Consider the following 18,108-nt stretch of genomic DNA (forward strand, 5'->3'; position numbering starts at 1 on the left):
TAATTTTCCCTGCCATGGGTGTATTTCTGCACCATATACAATGTTCGTATAGGAAACTTAAGTATGACAATTAGTAGTTAGCCAGTTTTTTTCAGCTTTTAAAAATCCAAGCACATGCCCAGGGTCTGCTTAGCCGTGTCCCAGTGCACGGAGGCAAGAAGGAAAAACAGCTTCATCAGTCCAGAAAAGCTTGTATTGATCATTTCAAAAAGGGCACTTTCTGATAGATACATCTTCCAGTGGATTCCTCACCTTGTGAATATCCCCCTGCGTCAGCAGCATTCGGAAATTCTTTTTGTAGCTTCGCGCCGACGTGGAACGACGTCACAGAGGCACGGCATCGCGCACGACTCCACTGATGTCACCGACACCATAATAGGCCCACGCCGGCATGATGACATCAGTTCCCTTTTTCCCGCTTCGTTGACGCTAACGGTTTTCTGGGATTGTACAGTAGCTTTGTTACTCTGTGGTTATTTTCACTGTATCTTTGTCTTCTATCGAGATGTCTTTGAAGAAGGCTAGTTGTAAGGCTTGCGGAGAATGTGGCAAGACTATGTCCATAACTGACCCGCATGAATGCTGTGTCTGGTGCCTGAGCTCCGACCATGACGTCGAGGATTGCCCATCTTGCAAGAAGATGACTCCGAAGGCCCTTCGGGAGAGGGAGACGAAGCTCCTCGTTGCGAAGCTGAAAAATAAAAAAGATAAGAAGGCTTCAAAGACTCTGTCTTGGCGGTCGAGTTCTCGATCGAGGTCGCGTTCGGAGTCGTCATCAGCACATGCTTCAAAGTCCTCGAGGAAGAAGCACAAGAAGAGGAGCCATGAGTCACGTCATCATTCGTGGAAGGACTCGAGTTCGAGGCCGAAGTCGCAAGTGAGGCTTCTTCGTAAGGAAGCGGAGGCTTTGGCGTCGGAAGCACAGAACTCTGATGGTGAGGCTTCGCGTGCGAATTCGCCAGGATCACCGAAGCAGCAGGCGAACCCTTCTCCGGATCCGTCTAATCCTTCTGGTCAGGAGGATGAAGGTGAGGTGGAGGAGGGTGGTGAAGGCGAGGTTCCGGTGCCCGCGGGTTCGTCGACCCCGGTACCGCAGCCCGAGGAGGAGATCGACGTCGAGACGACTCAGTCTCCTCGAGAGCAGCCTGGGGGCCCTTATCCAGCCTTTCCAGCTCCAGGTCAGGATTCCATCCCAATTCCTGAATGCCAGGTTTGGGGTTTACTCCAGGGCAATGTACCCCTATGGCGTATAACTTGGGCGTTCCCCAGGCTTATGCTCCTGCGCCCTTCATGCCTTTCATGCCGGCTCTAGCACCGCAGTGGCATTTTCCGGCGCCGCCGAGGCCTTCGATGCCGAAGCCTTCGACGCCGATTCCATCTACGCCGGTGCCCACGTCTTCGATGCAGGATCCTGTTCGACCTCGGGTGAAACTTCCTCGCCCGACTTCGGGTTCGACGCCAGCTCCGACCCCGGCGGAGTCGGTTCCGGATCCGTCGACTTAGTTTATGAAGTTGAGGTCGCGGCGTGAAGCCCAGAGACTTCTGGAGGAAGAACAGTATCGGTATGCTGACGTGGAGGAAGGAGAGTTACAGGATTCTGATGATCTTTTTGATGACCTGAGAGAGGCCAGTGGACTTGAACTGTCTCCTGAGTGGGATTTGGCTTCTGTGTCAGACGTGCCTTCCAAGGATGTGGTGCCATATCACGTTGTTATTAAAAAGGCTGCAGGCTTGTTGAATATTACTCTGCCCACTGCTGAGTAAATGTCTAATATTCTTACTGAGGTCCTTCACTCGCCATCTGCAGTTATTGAGCCAATGCTGCCATTTAATGATGCTTTAGCTGAACCCATCTATGAAGTCTGGAAGAAGCCTTTGACAGCTCCTGCGGTTTCAAGGGCTGTGGCGAGGAGGTACAGGGTTTTACCTGGTGACCCGGACTTTTTGTCAACACACCCCCTGCCTGAGAGTCTGGTTGTGCAGGCTGCCTGTTCTAAGAAGTCTGTGGGTGCTTTTCCGCAGGTTCCTGGGGAAAAAGAGTCCAGGAAGCAAAATCAGGCTGCCAAGAAGGTCTTCTCCTCAGCCAGTATAGCATTACAATCTACTAATGCAACTTGTCTGATGGGGCGGTACATCCATGCCTTGATGGATTCCGTGAAGCAGTTGGTGCCAAAGATTCCTGAGGTCGTTAGAAAGGACTTTCAGGAGGTAATTTTGGACACTCAGGCTGCTGCGAGACAAGTGATTCAGAGTGGGCTGGACACGGCTGATTCGGTGGCGAGAGTCATGGGCTCTTTGGTGGCCACTAGGAGAGCTGCATGGCTAAAATCATCGGAGTTCTCTGCAGATGTTCAGTCTGCTTTGATGGACTTGGCATTTGATGGTTCAGGATTGTTTGGCAAGAAGGCTGACGCTGCCTTAGAACGTTTCAAGGACAGCAGGGCCACGGCGAAATCTTTGGGTCTTCAGACCAGGGGTACTACTGGAAGGCGCTTCAGAGGATTTGGCAGGTCTTCCTTTCGTTCCTATAAAACATCACAGCAGCAGCCACAACAACAGCAAAATACGCTGTACAAGTCGTACAGAGGAAGACAACGAGCTCGTCCTAGAGGTCGTCAAGCCTCCTCCTCCTCCTCTTCCCCGCCCCCTACCACCGCAGCAAAGCAGCCCTAGATCCGCCATTCCGGATCATGTGGGCCCAGTGGGGGGCCGGCTTACCCATTTTCTATGAGATTGGGAATTGATAACATCAGATCTTTGGGTTCTCAATCTCGTGGAGAATGGGTATGCTTTTCCATTTCAGGAGTTTCCCCCAAATTACCCTCCTTGCCAGGGTTAGTGTTCGGAGGACCACTTCCTTCTCCTGCAAGAATAAGTCCTGGCACTGTTCAGAAAAGGTGCGATAGTGGTGGTTCCAGAGCAGGAGAGGGGTCAGGGATGCTACTCCCGGTATTGTCTGATCCCCAAGAAGGATGGCAGACTCCGTCCAATCCTGGATCTCAGGATCTTGAACTTTTACCTGAAGCAGGAGAAGTTCAAGATGCTCACCCTTGCGCAGGTTCTTCAAGCGCTGTTGGAAGAAGACTGGATGGTGTTGATCGACTTGCAGGATGCGTATTTTCATATCCCAATCCTGAAGTCGCACAGAAAGTATCTCCGTTTCAGGGTTGGATCGCAACACTACCAGTTTGCGGTCCTTCCGTTTCGTCTTACTACTGCACCTCGAGTCTTCACCAAGGTGATGGCTGTGGTGGCAGCACATCTCAGAAGATCGGGGATACCTGTATTTCCGTATCTGGACGATTGGCTGATCAAGGCAGAATCTCCAGAGATAGTGCTCTTTCATCTGCAAGAGACAACTATGTTGTTGCACAGGTTGGGTTTTTCGATAAATGTACCCAATCTCACCTGGTGCCCTCCCAGCGCAACCTGTTCATAGGGGCGGTACTGGACACTACTGTGTGTCGTGCATTCCCTCCTCCTCAAAGGATTCGCAACATACAGGAAATTATTCCTTTATTTTTCAATGGAGCGGTCGTTCCAGTCCTGAAGGTCCTTTGCCTGCTCGGTCTGATGGCTTCTTGCATTCTGTTGGTCAACCATGCACGCTGGCATATGAGGGCACTCCAGTGGTGCCTCCGCAGGTAGTGGTATCAGCGCGGCGGAGATCTCTGGGAGTCAGTGAGGATCTCGAGAGAAACTGCAGCGGATCTGTCTTGGTGGAGCGAGGAAGGCAATCTGTCTCAAGGAAAGCCTTTTCAACTTCCTCCATCAGTGGCCACAGTGATAATGGATACATCCACTCTAGGGTGGGGTGCTCATCTGGGGGACCTGGAGATCAAGGGTCTTTGGTCTCCAGAGGAAGGGTTGCTTCACATCAACCTTCTGGAATTGCGGGCGATACGTCTGGCGCTCAATGCCTTCCTCCCTTCCCTTTGCGGTCGGTCAGTTCAGGTCCTGATGGACAACACGACCGCGATGTGGTATGTCAACAATCAGGGAGGAGTGGGGTCGCAGTGTCTCTGCAGAGAGGCTCTGCGTCTCTGTTCCTGGGTTCAGGACCATCAGATTTGTCTGATGGCAAATCATCTGGCCGGAGTTCTGAACGTTCGTGCAGACACTCTCAGTCGGCAGTTCTCCGCCGTCCACGAGTGAAGGCTTCATCCAGAAGTAGTTCGTCACGTCTTTCGGACGTGGGGAACTCCTCAGGTGGAACTGTTCGCCACTCGCGAGAATGCTCACTGCCCGTCATTCTGCAGCCTCCAGTTTCCGATGCAGGGAGCCTTGGGGGACGCGTTTCAGTTGAGTTGGGACTCGCAACTCCTTTACGCGTTTCCTTCCATACCCTTGATTCCTCGGGTTCTGAGGAAGGTTCGCCAAGACTGGGCCCAAGTCATATTGATCGCCCCTGATTGGCCAAGAAGGGTGTGGTATACGGATCTTCTCCACCTCTCCTCGTGCCCTCCGCTCCGTCTCCCTCACAGGGCAGATCTCCTCTCCCAGATGGAGGGGCAGGTTTTACACCCCCACCTCCAGACCTTACACCTTCATGCCTGGAGATTGAGCGGGGCAACCTGATTTTCTTTTCTCTCCCGCACGATGTGGTGGATGTCATCTTATCGGCCAGGCGTGACTCCACCAAGTCCATTTATTCTTATAGATGGTCTAAATTTGTTGCTTTGTGCGGGGAGAAGTCCGTTGACCCTTTAAGGGCTTGTTTGTCCAATATACTTCAATTTGCGCTTTTCTTGGCCCAGCAGGGTTTTGCAGTGGCAACTATCAAAGGTTATTTGTCGGCCTGATCGGCTTTCCTTTGTTTGCCGGACCAGCCCTCTTTGTTTAAATCTCCAATTGTTTTACGTTTCATTAAGGGCCATACCAATACATTTCCTCCTACACCTTTTATTGTACCTCAATGGGACTTGAACCTCGTTCTTGCGTTCTTGATGGGTTCTCCTTTTGAACCTTTACACACATGTCCCTTGAGACTTTTGTCTTTCAAGACTATTTTTCTGGTGGCATTACCTCGGCAAGGAGGGTAAGTGAGCTTCAAGCTCTTAGTTCTAGTTCTAAGCCCCCATTTTTATCCATTCATGCTGAAAGAATGGTTCTCAGGACCAGGGCTGCTTTTCTGCCTAAAGTGGTAACTCCTTTCCATCTGGGGCAGTCCGTTACCTTCCCTACCTTTTATCCTCCCCCTCACCCTTCCAAGGAGGAGGAGAGACTACACCGCTTGGACCCTAAGAGGGTGGTGAGCTTTTACCTGGACAGGACACGAGAGTTCAGGTTGGATGACTAGCTGTTTGTTGGCTTAGCTGGCTGCAAGAAGGGGAAGGCGGTGCACAAGCGCACGCTCTCGAGGTGGATTATACTCTACATTAAGATCTGCTACGCCCTGGCGGGTAAGGACCCTCCAGAGGGTATAAGAGTTCACTCTACTAGAGAAAAGTAATCGACATCTGCTTTGTCTAGGGGTGTTCCTGTAGAGGACATTTGTAGAGCGGCGACTTGGGCCTCCCTCCACACTTTCGCGAAGCATTACTGCTTAGATACTGAAGTGAGGAGGGAGGGCCACTTTGCGCGCGCTCTCCTCCAGGATTTACTGGTATAGGAGAGTGGACACCCTCCTCCGGGAGAGGAATCCACTGGCAGATATATCTATCAGAAGAACAAGTTACTTACCTTCGGTAATGCTTTTTCTGGTAGATACAATATCTGCCTATGGATTCCTCACTGCCCCACCCGCCTCCCCGTTGTCCACTCTTCTATACTTGTGTTGTTGTATTATATATATATTTATATTGTCAAAGGAAATGTTTATTTTGTTTTACTTTCCTGCAGTGGTTTCACACTGTGTGTGTTATTTTGACATTTGTGTACTGTGTATACTGTGTATATTTCTGCTGTCATCGGTCCGTCCGTGTGCCTCGAAGGCACGGAAAAAAGGGCGGAACTGACGTCATCACGCCGGCGTGGGCCTATTATGGTGTCGGTGACGTCAACGAAGTCGCGCGCTATGCCTTGCCTCTGTGACGTCGTTCCATGTCGGCGTGAAGCTACAAAAAGAATTTCCGAATGCTGCTGACGCAGGGGGATATTCACATGGTGAGGAATCCACAGGCAGATATTGTATCTACCAGAAAAAGCGTTACCGAAGGTAAGTAACTTGTTCTTCTCACATGCCTCCTAGTGTCAAGACATACAAATCTTCATAATTACAAGGTGGTTTTGCAATACCAAACAGTAGAGGAAACAGTCATATGCAAAGAAAATGGTGAATGCTATTCCAAAAGGAACAAAGACAATTAAATGTATGCACATATTAAATAACCTGAAGGTTTAGATTACAATGTTCCTATATACAAGATACAAAACAAAGCAAGGTATCACAAGACAGGAGACACATAATAATAAGTTATTAGAAGGTCATTTTATCTTATCTGGCTTATGCATATGGCATAGCTTCATGCACTGAGCTCCAGCTGGAAGAGCTTACTACACAAGAAGATGGGGATCCACAGTTTAGTGCATCTGAATGCTGTGGTCTGGCACAGGCCAAGAATACCAGCTAAGAACCAAATTGCATCACCGTGATAAAGAAATATATCTCACACAAGACATTGATGGTGGCCTTATGATAAACTGCCTAAAACCAATGCTTGGTGTGATCCGTTTTCTCTGTTGGACCCACTGGTGCTTCTGTACCACTAATCCTGAGCCATATGTAGGAGTCTATAGTCTCAGCCATATATAACTGTGTAATATGGGTCTACAGGAAGCCAAAGTCAAGATCGGGTTTTTTCAGGATCTTGGATGATTGGCACAGGTCTCGGGCGAAATTGTACAAACATGTTCCGTGGCATCAGTATCACTGTTTTGTCATCCATTGCACTCCTGTGACTCCACAGACATTCTAGAGACTAATTATAAACCTGTGTTGTAGCATTAGCAGTAGCCATATTGTTCATCTAGAGAAATGAAAAACGGCATTAATACCAATCTTAAATGAACAACAGATGGAAATGACTAGAGTGAAAGACTGATTTATGGTTTTATCAGCCGACTTCAGACCTTAGGCTGCATTTTGGGCCACTTCACACGAGTTGATAAATGAGTTTGTGGTACTGTGTGATTGTTGACAGTTGTACTGTATCCAGTTTAATGCTTCTGTTCGCCAGATAGTATTACCCTTTGCAGCTCAACAAGTAGAAATGAATGTGGTCATTGCAACCACTTAAGTATCCTTATTTTGGTTTACAGTTTTTGAAGAATCACCCATTTTTTATCCTTACATATGTCTTAATGTCTCGATCCAATCAGGGATGACTCTTTTGGTTAGGAATGTTTTGTCCACATTAAGTGCTAGTTGTGATGAGTCAGCCACCCTTCATCTGTGTTTATTGTTAAAGGGTATAGTGGCCTATAGTTTTGCAGCGTGAATCTTTCTGGATTCACTATGCTGTGCATATTCCGCAATCTGGTGGTTGGGTCCGGAATCGTAGTCTTTTTTTCTCTTTTTTTTTTTTTTTGTCGTAGCCCAGGTGGGCGTCGACGTCCCACCATTTGATGTACCTTCGGTGACGTCGGCGTGCTTCCGGCGGAAGCTACCACCCTTGGGCGCCATCTTCAGATTCTTTTTTCCGCCGTTGGGTCTGGATCGTCGCGTGAAGCTCCAGAAGTTTTGGAGGAGAAAAGGAGGAAAGACAGCATCTCTTCAACGATGAAGAACTGAGAAGATCGGGAGAAGAGGACCATTAGAGAAGAGACGACGAAGAAAGGAGAGAACTTCGAAATCTTCGACGTCCTTGGAGGAATGCGCACACAGGGGGCCCCCTGAGCGCAGGGATGTACAAGACGCCCATTAAATTCTGCAAGAACTGCCACCACAAGTTCGCACAGAAGGACCAGCACCCGGTCTGCAACCTCTGCCTGCCAACCGACCACGAGAGCAGAGACTGCAACGCCTGCTCCGTCTTCAAGCCAAAGACACTCCGAGTTCGAGAGAGACGGAGGACAGCTCACCACAGGATGCAGGGCAAGGGCCAAGCCCCGAAGCTTTATGAACTTGGCCTCTCCACCGACGACGAGGACAACATCGCCGAAGGCCCAGATGACTTCACGGTCGCTGAGACTGATAAGAAAACGCATGACAAGGTAGGAGAGTCTACGACCCCGAAAACTCCCACAGGGCCTCGAAAGCCAGAGGCAGACACCCGAAAGTCTGAGCCCAGAGCCTCGAAAGGAGCACCGGCGCCGAACAAATCGACGACCGAAGCTGCATCCTCCGAAAAAGAGCCCAGCGGATCCTCCGAGGAGGACTCCCGGAGGCCGAAGACCAGCGAAAAGCAAAGGTCATCGAAGTAAGCCCCCGAAAAAGGGCCTTCGACTTCGAAAGAAAAGGAGCCGAAGAAAGTTTCGACGTCGACGACGCCGCCGAAACACTCGACGACGAGCAGGCCGCAGAGATGCAGAGAAAGAGAAGAAGGCTCGAGGCCGAAATGGGGAACATCCTTCAGAGAAAGAAAGACTTCGATGAAAAAATGAGAAGTTACAAGATCCCCTCGAAGCCGGCACCGACCGTCGCTGAGGTACAGGAGCTCGAGGAGTTCGACGTCGAAGAGATGCCGAAAACTCCGGAACCCTCGGAGCACGAAGAGGAGGAAGACCTCTACTACACAGAAGGGGATTACGGGGAGCAGCAGTCAAGCTACGGCTCCGGTTCCTCGACGGCCCAAGACCAGGAATGGCAGGACATCGAGGCCGAAAACCCGGAGGAGGCGGTGGAAACATACCCCTCGAGGCCTTCGCTACCGGATGACATTGGGGCATACAATGAGGTGGTCAGGAAGGCAGCAGCAGCTTATGGAGTTAAGCTGGAAGAGGAGAAGCCAAAAGCAGACTTCCTGCTCGAGACATTGCTCCCCATACAGACAAGAAGCCAGTTCTTGCCCATGCTCAAGAGTATCACAGACCAGGGGAAGGAAGCCTTCAAGGACCCGGCTACATGCAGATCAGTAACGCCGAGGACGGAGAAGAAGTACAAATTCTCCTCCCAAGACCCAGCTTACATCAAGGGATCCGTCACAGCAGATTCAATAATCGCTGCAACGGCCAGGAAAAGGGCAAACGTCCCAACAACGTCTGGACCTCCACCTGACAAGGAAAGCAGGAGGATGGATCTAACTGGCAGGAAAATTGAGAGGAACGCCGCAACGCACTGGCGGATGGCGAACTCCAACGCCCTCCTGAATAGACATCAATACCAGCACTGGGATGAGATGGGACAACTGCTCAAGCACCTCCCGGAACAATACCGTGAGAGGGCATCACACCTTGTGGAAGAGGGGAAAAACATCACCAACTCGTGCCAAAAGACAGCCTTGGATGGAGCAGAAACATCCAGCAGACTGATGGCTATAGGCATCACAGAGAGAAGGCAAGCCTGGCTCAGGATCTCAGGCTTCAAGGCTGAGGTTCAGAACAACATCCTGAACACACCCTTCAACGGTGAAACACTGTTCGGAGCCCCAGTTGATGAGAAGCTCACCCAACTGAAGAAGGACAACGAGACGGCAAGGTCCATGGGGGCCCTGCAGTTCAGGGGGATGAGAAGGGGCACTCCTACACGGAGGCCGAACGGCAGAGGTGGAAGTCAGCGAGGAGATTCTCACCAGAGTTTTCACCAGGGGCAACAGAGTGACAACCAAGGCCACCAGGGCCAGCAGAGGCAAAGCTGGAACTACCAAAGCAGGGGCCAGTCCTTTCGTCAAGAGGAAATGGACGGGGCCAGAGAAGGAGAGGCGGTGAACAACCCCCCTCTAAGTGACTTCACACGGAAGAAGGTGCTCCCCCACCCAAACCCTCCGGGGGAGGAGCACGGGAAAACAAAGAGGAGAGGGCTACACGGACAAGACACAAGGGAACATGTGACGCCGGTAGGAGGAAGATTGAGATTTTTTCTCCAGGAGTGGCGAAAAATAACAGACAAGTGGATACTCAACATTATGCAGTTCGGATACTGCATAGAGTTGGAAAAGAGACCACCAAACAGAAAACCAAAGAAAAGACAGCACTCTGCAAGAGAGCTGCAATTACTGCAAGAGGAAGCTCAAGAACTCCTCCTCAAAGCGGCCATCGAACGGGTTCCTTTCAAAGAACGGAACAAGGGAGTGTACTCAAACCACTTCCTGGTGCCAAAAGTGGACGAAAGTCTAAGACCCATCCTGGACCTACGGTTCCTAAACAAATACGTCAAAACTCAAAAATTCAAAATGACGTCCCTACAAGAGGTCATCCCACAGATAAAGGCCGGGGACTTCTTGTCCACCATAGACCTCAAAGATGCGTACCTGCACATCCAAATGAACAGGCAGCACAAGCACATGCTAAGGTTCACAGTAAACAAGGATCACTACCAATTCACGACCCTGGCATTCGGCCTAAAGTCCGCACCAAGGGTGTTCACCAAATGCCTCGCGGCAGTGGCCGCACATCTAAGAAGAAAGGGGATACACGTGTACCCCTACCTCGACGACTGGCTAGTAAAGGCAAGCTCTTACAGGACATGCGGAACAGGTGACAAGAACGCTAGCAAACCTGGGTTTCTCCATACACTGGGGCAAATGCTCGATGGAACCAGAGCAAGTGAAGATCTTCCTGGGAGCCCAGATCGACAACGTCCAATGCAGGGTCTTACCGAGCGAAAAGAGAACCCTCAGCCTACTGAGGGAGAAACATCACTACCAGAAGGGGCGAGCTCTGACAGTGAGGACTGTGAGCAAGATCTTGGGGATGATGGCATCATGCATACACCTGGTCCCCAATGTACGCCTACAAATGAGACCACTCCAAGAGTGGCTGCAACAGCAATGGTCACAAGCTACAGGAAGTTGGGAGGATCTAGTGGTTGTAACGCACAGGGTGAGGAAGAGATAAGGTGGTGGACCAAGGAGAGAATAACAGAAGGGAAACCTCTAAGACCACCGGACCCAACAGTGACCATCACCACAGACGCATCCCAGAAGGGGTGGGGCGTACACATGAACAGGCTCAGAGTGAGGGGTCTGTGGAGCCCTACAGATGCAGTCAGACACATCAATTACCTGGAACTGAAAACTGTGTTGCTAGCCCTGAAGGCTTTTCAGAAACACCTGTACAACCAGAAGGTGCTAATACAAACAGACAACACCACAACAATGTTTTACATAAACAAACAAGGGGGAACTCAATTGTTCCCTCTGTCAAGCTTGGCACAGGAAATCTGGAAATGGGCTATACCACTAAAAATAGACCTGCTAGCCATACACCTGCCAGGGAAGGACAATGTAGAAGCGGATTGGCTCAGCAGGCAGACTTCAGCGTCCCACGAGTGGGAACTCAACAGTCAGGAAACAGAGAGACTATTCAGGAAATGGGGCACGCCAACAATTGACCTGTTTGCAACACACCGGAATGCAAAATGCCAATACTTTGCATCCAGGCAACCAGAGGCACTGTCCCAGGGGAATGCCCTATGGATAAGCTGGTCAAAAACATGCGCCTATGCTTTCCCCCCGATACCACTGATCCCCAGGGTTCTCAACAAATGCATGAAGAGCAACATGACGCTCATCCTTGTGGCACCACAATGGGCCAGACAGACCTGGTATTCTCAGATAATGGAGATGGCGCAGGGGCCACCCCATAAGTTCTCAAAAAGAAGAGACCTACTCTCCATGGAAAACGGAGAAGTTCTACACCCAGAGCCGGAAAGCCTCAACCTCTCAGCCTGGCTCCTGAGGACTTAGAGTTCGCACACCTAAAACTACCATAGAGCACCCTGCGGGTGCTGCGAGAGGCAAGAAGGCCCAGCACACGCAAGTGCTATGGGGAAAAATGGAAAAGATTCACTCAATGGTGTTGCAAGAAACAACTCCATAGGAAACTGACCAAGGAATCCACGGTGCTAAGGTACCTCACGCACCTAATTAAAGCTAAACTAAGCTCATCCTCGCTGAGGGTGCACCTGGCAGCGATCGTGGCATACACAAGAGGAGAAACAGGGAGAAGCTTCTTTACATCCCAAGTCGTAAAAAGATTCCTAGAAGGGGCTAAAAGAATAGCGCCGCCAAAGAGAATGCCGCCACCGGCCTGGAACCTAAATGTGGTACTGACGGAGCTCATGAAAGCACCTTTCGAACCCATCCACAAAGCATCACTGCAAATGTTAACGATGAAGACAGCCTTTCTGGTAGCAATCACCTCGCTACGAAGGGTGAGCGAACTGCAGGCACTCACACTGCAGGAACCCTACATCCAGATACACAGTGACAGGGTCGTGATGAGAACAGACCCACACTTCATGCCAAAGGTGGTGTCAAGGTTCCACATGAATCAGAGTATTCAGATCCCTAGCTTCTTCCAAAACCCCACTACAAGCGCTGAGAGGTCGCTCCACACCCTAGACGCAAGAAGGGCTGTGATGCACTACATTGAAAGGACGAAGGAACACAGGAAAACAAAACAGTTCTTCGTATCCTTCGCAAACAGTTACATGGGCAAACAAGTGACTAAAAACACCATAGCTCGATGGATCGCACAGACAATACAATTCTGCCGCAAACAAGCTGGCCAGGAGCTAACAGGAGGGGCACAGGCCCACTCCACCAGGAAGAAAGGAGCAACAATTGCCTTTCTGGCCAACACACCAATTCAGGACATATGCCTGGCGGCAACATGGGCTTCAGTGCACACTTTCACTAAGCACTATTGCGTTGGTGTACAAATGAACAAAGAAGCACAAGTAGGACAAAAGGTGCTTCAACATATATTCAACAACCAACGCTCATCTTCCACCCAACCGCCACAAAAGTAACGAAAACCGCTACAAAATATATGCACAGCATAGTGAATCCAGAAAGATTCACGCTGCAAAACGAATAGTTTCTTACCTGTCGGTGTAGTTTTGCAGCTTGAAGATCTTTCTGGATTCACTAGCGAACCCACCCGCCTCCGCCAGAAAGATGAGGATGGAGAAGAGGGTGGAAACACATAGAAAAGAAAGCAAGTTGAAGCTTACAAGATACGTGAAAAGAATTACGTTGAAAAAACGATTAACAAACATAGCCATGGATTCACTACAAAGACAGAAAAGAAAAAAGACAGAAAAAAGAATCCGAAGATGGCGCCCAAGGGTGGTAGCTTCCGCCGGAAGCACGCCGACATCACCAAAGGTACACCAAATGGTGGGACGTCGACGACCACCTGGGCTACGACAAAAAAAAAAGAGAAAAAAGAAACTATTCGTTCCATTTCACCCATCTCCAGCAATGGATGGAACCTTCCCACCAATGCTGACAATGTACCAATCACTTCATCTCCTAATATGTCTGGACACCCTCCCACCCCTCAAAATATTGTTAAGGATGCCTACAATGCTCCCTCTAGCTCCCCCTTATTCTCCCCATGTTTCTATTTTCTAATTTCATTACCACTTCCCAGTTACAGGCTTACCTCTTGCGTGTTACAGGCCCATTGCTTGCAGATAACAGACCCGGTTACCTCATGGGCTCTTAATTTGCACTCTTTTCTTAACTCTTTGTTTGATTTGCCAATTGAATTATAAAAACAGACAGCAAGATGAAGACAGCCTTCCATGTGATTGCTGAAGGGCTTGGGCTGGCGCCTTCTATTTTTATTAAATAATGTTGTTCTCTTTTCCCCCACCCTTTTTTTCTATCTTTACACCATTCAGTTTATGTTCCTAATTTGCTATAAGCAGCGATTCCATACTTCTGATGTACCCAAGGTGTTCTATGTTGCTGTATGGAGGATGTGTATATTTTATTCTTGTTCTTTTTCGTTTATTGAAAATAAAACCGGTTTAACATTCTAATTAAAGTCTACTGGACGACCACCTCCGCAGATTTATTCTCCTTGAAAATCTCTACCTGTTTCCAGGCCTTCCATGTTAGCACCTTTTTACAAATATTTGGCGTTTTAGTTCCACATTGACACAGCTCCAAATTATCTCTCCGTTTTTTTTCAAGCGTGTTGAACAGTAGTATCAATAGGTGTATCTAAAACTTTGTCTTTAGTCTGCAGAGACCCTTGCGAAATTTGACCAGTTTAATGTTGTTCTCATTTGATTAATCTATCACTGGGATCTTTACTTTCATTCATATGCTAATGAAATATTCTTAAAATGAAGCCCTCGTGAGATTTCTCAATTTTAATGATTCCAAACCTAACAAACTGCACGTTTTTAAATGTTGTAATATGATGCATTTACAATTTTTGTCTGATATAATTTTGACAAAGATGAGGTTTTAAATATTCCATTCCTAAAGCTTTATTGCTCACGTAGATTGGAGTAATAAATCCTAGGGTCACTGTTGAAAGTGTTAATACCACCACCCTTGGGTTTCAGTTTGTAGTAAAAAAATGAATAGTAGCATTTTGCAATAACATTACCACGTTACTCTTCGTTTTTGCCATGTAGGTACCACCAGCAAAATGTGCAGATGATAATGTGACACAAATGATGCATTTATGTGAAAATAATACATGTTTGCTGGTGGTAATATTTGTGGCAATAAAACTGCTGCACATTTTATTCGCATGGGTAAAACATTCACATTGAATTTGATATATTTAAGATAGTTTATCAGCATAGTATTTTTTTTGTTTTAGATGGAAGTGAAAATGTCACAGGATTGGACCTTTCAGATTTTCCAGCGCTAGCAGACCGAAATAGAAGGGAAGGAAGTGGAAATCCAACGCCATTAATAAACCCATTGGCAGGAAGAGCGCCTTATGGTAAACCTTTGCTTTTAAACCCTCCTTTAGAGGTTTTTTTTTTAAAACACTTATGTAGTCATTAGAATTACTGTGTGAATTGCATTTACATTATGCATTTTTTTTAAAGAACTTTATACAGATTGCATAGAGTTGTATGTTTTTGTGTCCAAAGGATTGCACGTATTTTTATAGTGTTTTCTGAGGTTCTGTTCATCTGCAGCATTACTATTCATCATTTACGTGATTGGGAGCTATAAAAGAGATGAGTTTTCAATGCTTATTTAAACTTTAAAGTAGTATCTTCCCTTCTTATCGCATGTATTATGGATTTTGTTTATGGTAAAAAAAAATAAGCATTGTCATTGCTCTACCAGGTTACTTTAATTTTTCTATTTTTATTTTTAAAGTTTTCTATAGCGCGGACCAGACCCAGGGTAGGGTATCAGAGCGCTTTACAGGGAGTACACAGAATGCATAAAAACAAGTAGCACAATAAAAGAAGTACATAATATAAACATGTTTAGTCAAAAGATCGGAGGGGCACAGGCGACAAGGATAAACTGATCAACAAGTAATAGGAGCAAGGGAGTCCTTGGAAGGGGAAAGGAGGCAAGAACAAGAATGTAGAGCTGGAGTAGATCATGTGTGAGTTTACGGGAGGAATTTACACATCAGGAATGATTTTGCTTCTCTTTTGAAAATAATAGTAGAGGAGATTTATCTGTTGTAAGGAGGGAGTGAGTTCCATATTTTTGGTGCTGCTCAGGAGAATGCTTGGTTCGATGTTTTTTTCTTGCTGAAATGTGATGGTTTCAGGAGAAGGTTATCAATACTCCTAGACTGTCTCAGTCCTCCAGATAGGGTAAGTTTTTGGGATAGATACTGGGGTGTATTGTGGTGAAGCGCTTTCTGAGTGATGCATGCCATTTTTAGTTGGATTCGAGCTTCATAAGGTAGCCAGTTGAGTGCTTTCAGGTGTGGTGATATGTGGTCACATTTTCGAGATCCTGTTAAGAGTCTAGCTGCGGCGTTAAGGTAGGCTTTTAGAGGGGCGGTTGAGATTTTTGAGAGCCCCACTAGGGTGATGCATCCGTATTCCAGCCTTGAGATGACTAAGGACTGAACTGCTGTTTTGAGGTCCGGGTTTTCAATGAATGGTTTCATTTTTTTAAGGTAACTGAGGTGAAAGCGGTGTTTTTAGCTATCAGGTTGATGTGTGTTTGCATGTTAAGGTTTTTATCTAGTGTTATTCTGAGTGATTTGGTGGAGTCCACCAAAGTTGGCGTGCAATTGAGAGCAGTGATCAACTTGGTCCATTTCTTTGTTTCCAGGGAGTTATTGGGGGGGGAAGGGGGGAATTAGAAGACATTCTGTCTTTTGCGAGTTTAGCTTGAGGAAGTTGGTCGCTAGCCAGTGGATGGGGTCTTTTCGAGTGCCAGGTTAATTGTTTTTATGTCTTCAATGGAGGAGATCTTGATGTAATGTTGAGTGTCGTCCGCGTACATCTGGTAGGCAAGGTTCGCCTGCTGGAGTAGTTCAGGTAGTGGTTCGACATATAGGGTGGGTGATAGGGTTGATCCTTGTGGTACTCCTAGAAGGTTCAGTGAGGAGGGAGAGAGATTTATGTCCACCATGAACGATTGTGTTCTGTTTTCCAGGAAGGATTTGAACCATTGAAGAACTGTGCCAGAAAAACCCATCCTGTTTTCCAGTCTTCTTAGAATTTTGTCGTGATTGACCGTGTCGAAGGCTGAGGAGAGGTCGAGCAGGACTAGTAGACAGGTTTCATTGCTGTCAAGAGCTAGGAGGGCGTCGTCAACTATGTGCAGAATGGCTGTTTCTGTGTTATGACCGGGCCTGATTGGTGGATGTTCAGAAGGTTGAAGTCCGTGATGTATTGGTTCATTTGTTGTTGAACACATTTTTCTAGGACCTTGGCTAGCATGGGAATGTTGGTAATGGGTCGGAAATTATTGGGATCGGCAGAGTTTGCTGTCGGTTTCTTCAGTACATAAAGTGCAGAAGATCTTCTGTTTTGGTATGTTGGTGTCTCGTCCCTAAAAAGAAAATCTGGTTTGCTCAGTTATTTATCCTTTTGCATTAGTTTTGCCAGAAGAACCTGTATTGAGCATCTATCCATGGGTTTATAAAATAATATGAAACTTTACTATTTTCCAAAATACACCATCTGATTTATTTTGATTATAAATAGATGGGTTTTAAGGTAGAGCAACTGATATTATGCCACAAATGGTTGTTTTACATAACATTGTTCCCTTGTGTTGCTAAATATGAATCTCTGGAATAAGATACATTGAATGACTTCTTGAATTCTACAGGAAACTGAAGCCGTGGCTTTTCAATTAACCAACCTACCATACACAGTGCTAGGCACATACACCTGCTCATCGCCAGGATACCCTCGTAGGTGATAGTGCACTTTACAAATGCACAAAACATAACAAGCTTAGTCAGTCAGTCAAATAATCTTTTAATCGGGCTTTCACAACCATGAAACATGCTTTGAATTTTCCTTAATGCGCCATGTGAAGAGATTCCTAGAAATGCACTCTGATCATGGTAGTTAACTAAGTCTAAACAATTCAAAATCAGATTCTTAGCAACACGTTATTTATTTATTTCAGCAGCCGAAATTTCTGTGTGAAACAAAATTTGGAATTTTGGAATTTGCTGGCCACTTGTATTGAAGCCCTCTGTCATTAGAATGTATGGTTTAATTAGTTTGTTTCATTTTATATTTTAAAATATGCTTCTGCAGATGCACTAATAGGCCTCTTCTCTTTCTGATTTAAGTGGGAATGGTAACAAAACCAGCAAGTGAGCAGTCACAAGACTTCTCGATACACAATGAAGATTTTCCTGCATTACCTGGCTCCAGCTACAAAGATCCAACCTCAAATAATGACGACAGTAAATCTGTAAGCACTTTATGAGGAGTATTAAGTTATTATTTTTTTCCTTGCTTTGTTGGAACCATCGTATTGTACCAGGATTTGTCTTGTAAAAGTAATAAATTAGCGGTCAAATATGTGCTGGTTTATTACTGTATTTTAAGTCTTATTCCACTGATCTCCTTCATTCTTTCAACCTATTGAACACTGAAAACCACTGTCTGTGGTCCATGTGCTCAGCAATGAGTATACTGTTGTACATTGCTTAACGTTCCTTAGCTTTCCTTCCCTGTCAGCCTTCTAGATTGCTTGTAGATTCTCCCTGTGATGCTCCTTCATGTTCTATATTGTGGCAGTTAGAGCTTGGCCAGATGGGCTACAGTCCTGTTTACTTCTGTGCTGTAATAAATATCTTACC

At 47.0% G+C, this 18,108-nt stretch overlaps 1 protein-coding gene across 10 annotated transcripts in view; it reads left to right on the plus strand.

Moving 5' to 3' along the window:
- The window catches only part of CNOT2 (CCR4-NOT transcription complex subunit 2), a 427,872-nt gene that overhangs the window by 205,119 nt on the left and 204,645 nt on the right, over positions 1-18,108 (plus strand). For all 10 annotated transcript variants that reach the window (XM_078673911.1, XM_078673914.1, XM_078673916.1 and 7 more), the window contains exons 8-9: positions 14,671-14,796; positions 17,593-17,717. In XM_078673911.1, the coding sequence (XP_078530037.1) occupies positions 14,671-14,796; positions 17,593-17,717 (251 nt within the window). The remainder of the gene's footprint in view (positions 1-14,670; positions 14,797-17,592; positions 17,718-18,108) is intronic.

Source organism: Lissotriton helveticus, chromosome 1_1 (assembly GCF_964261635.1).
Source record: "Lissotriton helveticus chromosome 1_1, aLisHel1.1, whole genome shotgun sequence".
Classification (NCBI taxonomy): Eukaryota; Metazoa; Chordata; class Amphibia; order Caudata; family Salamandridae; genus Lissotriton; species Lissotriton helveticus.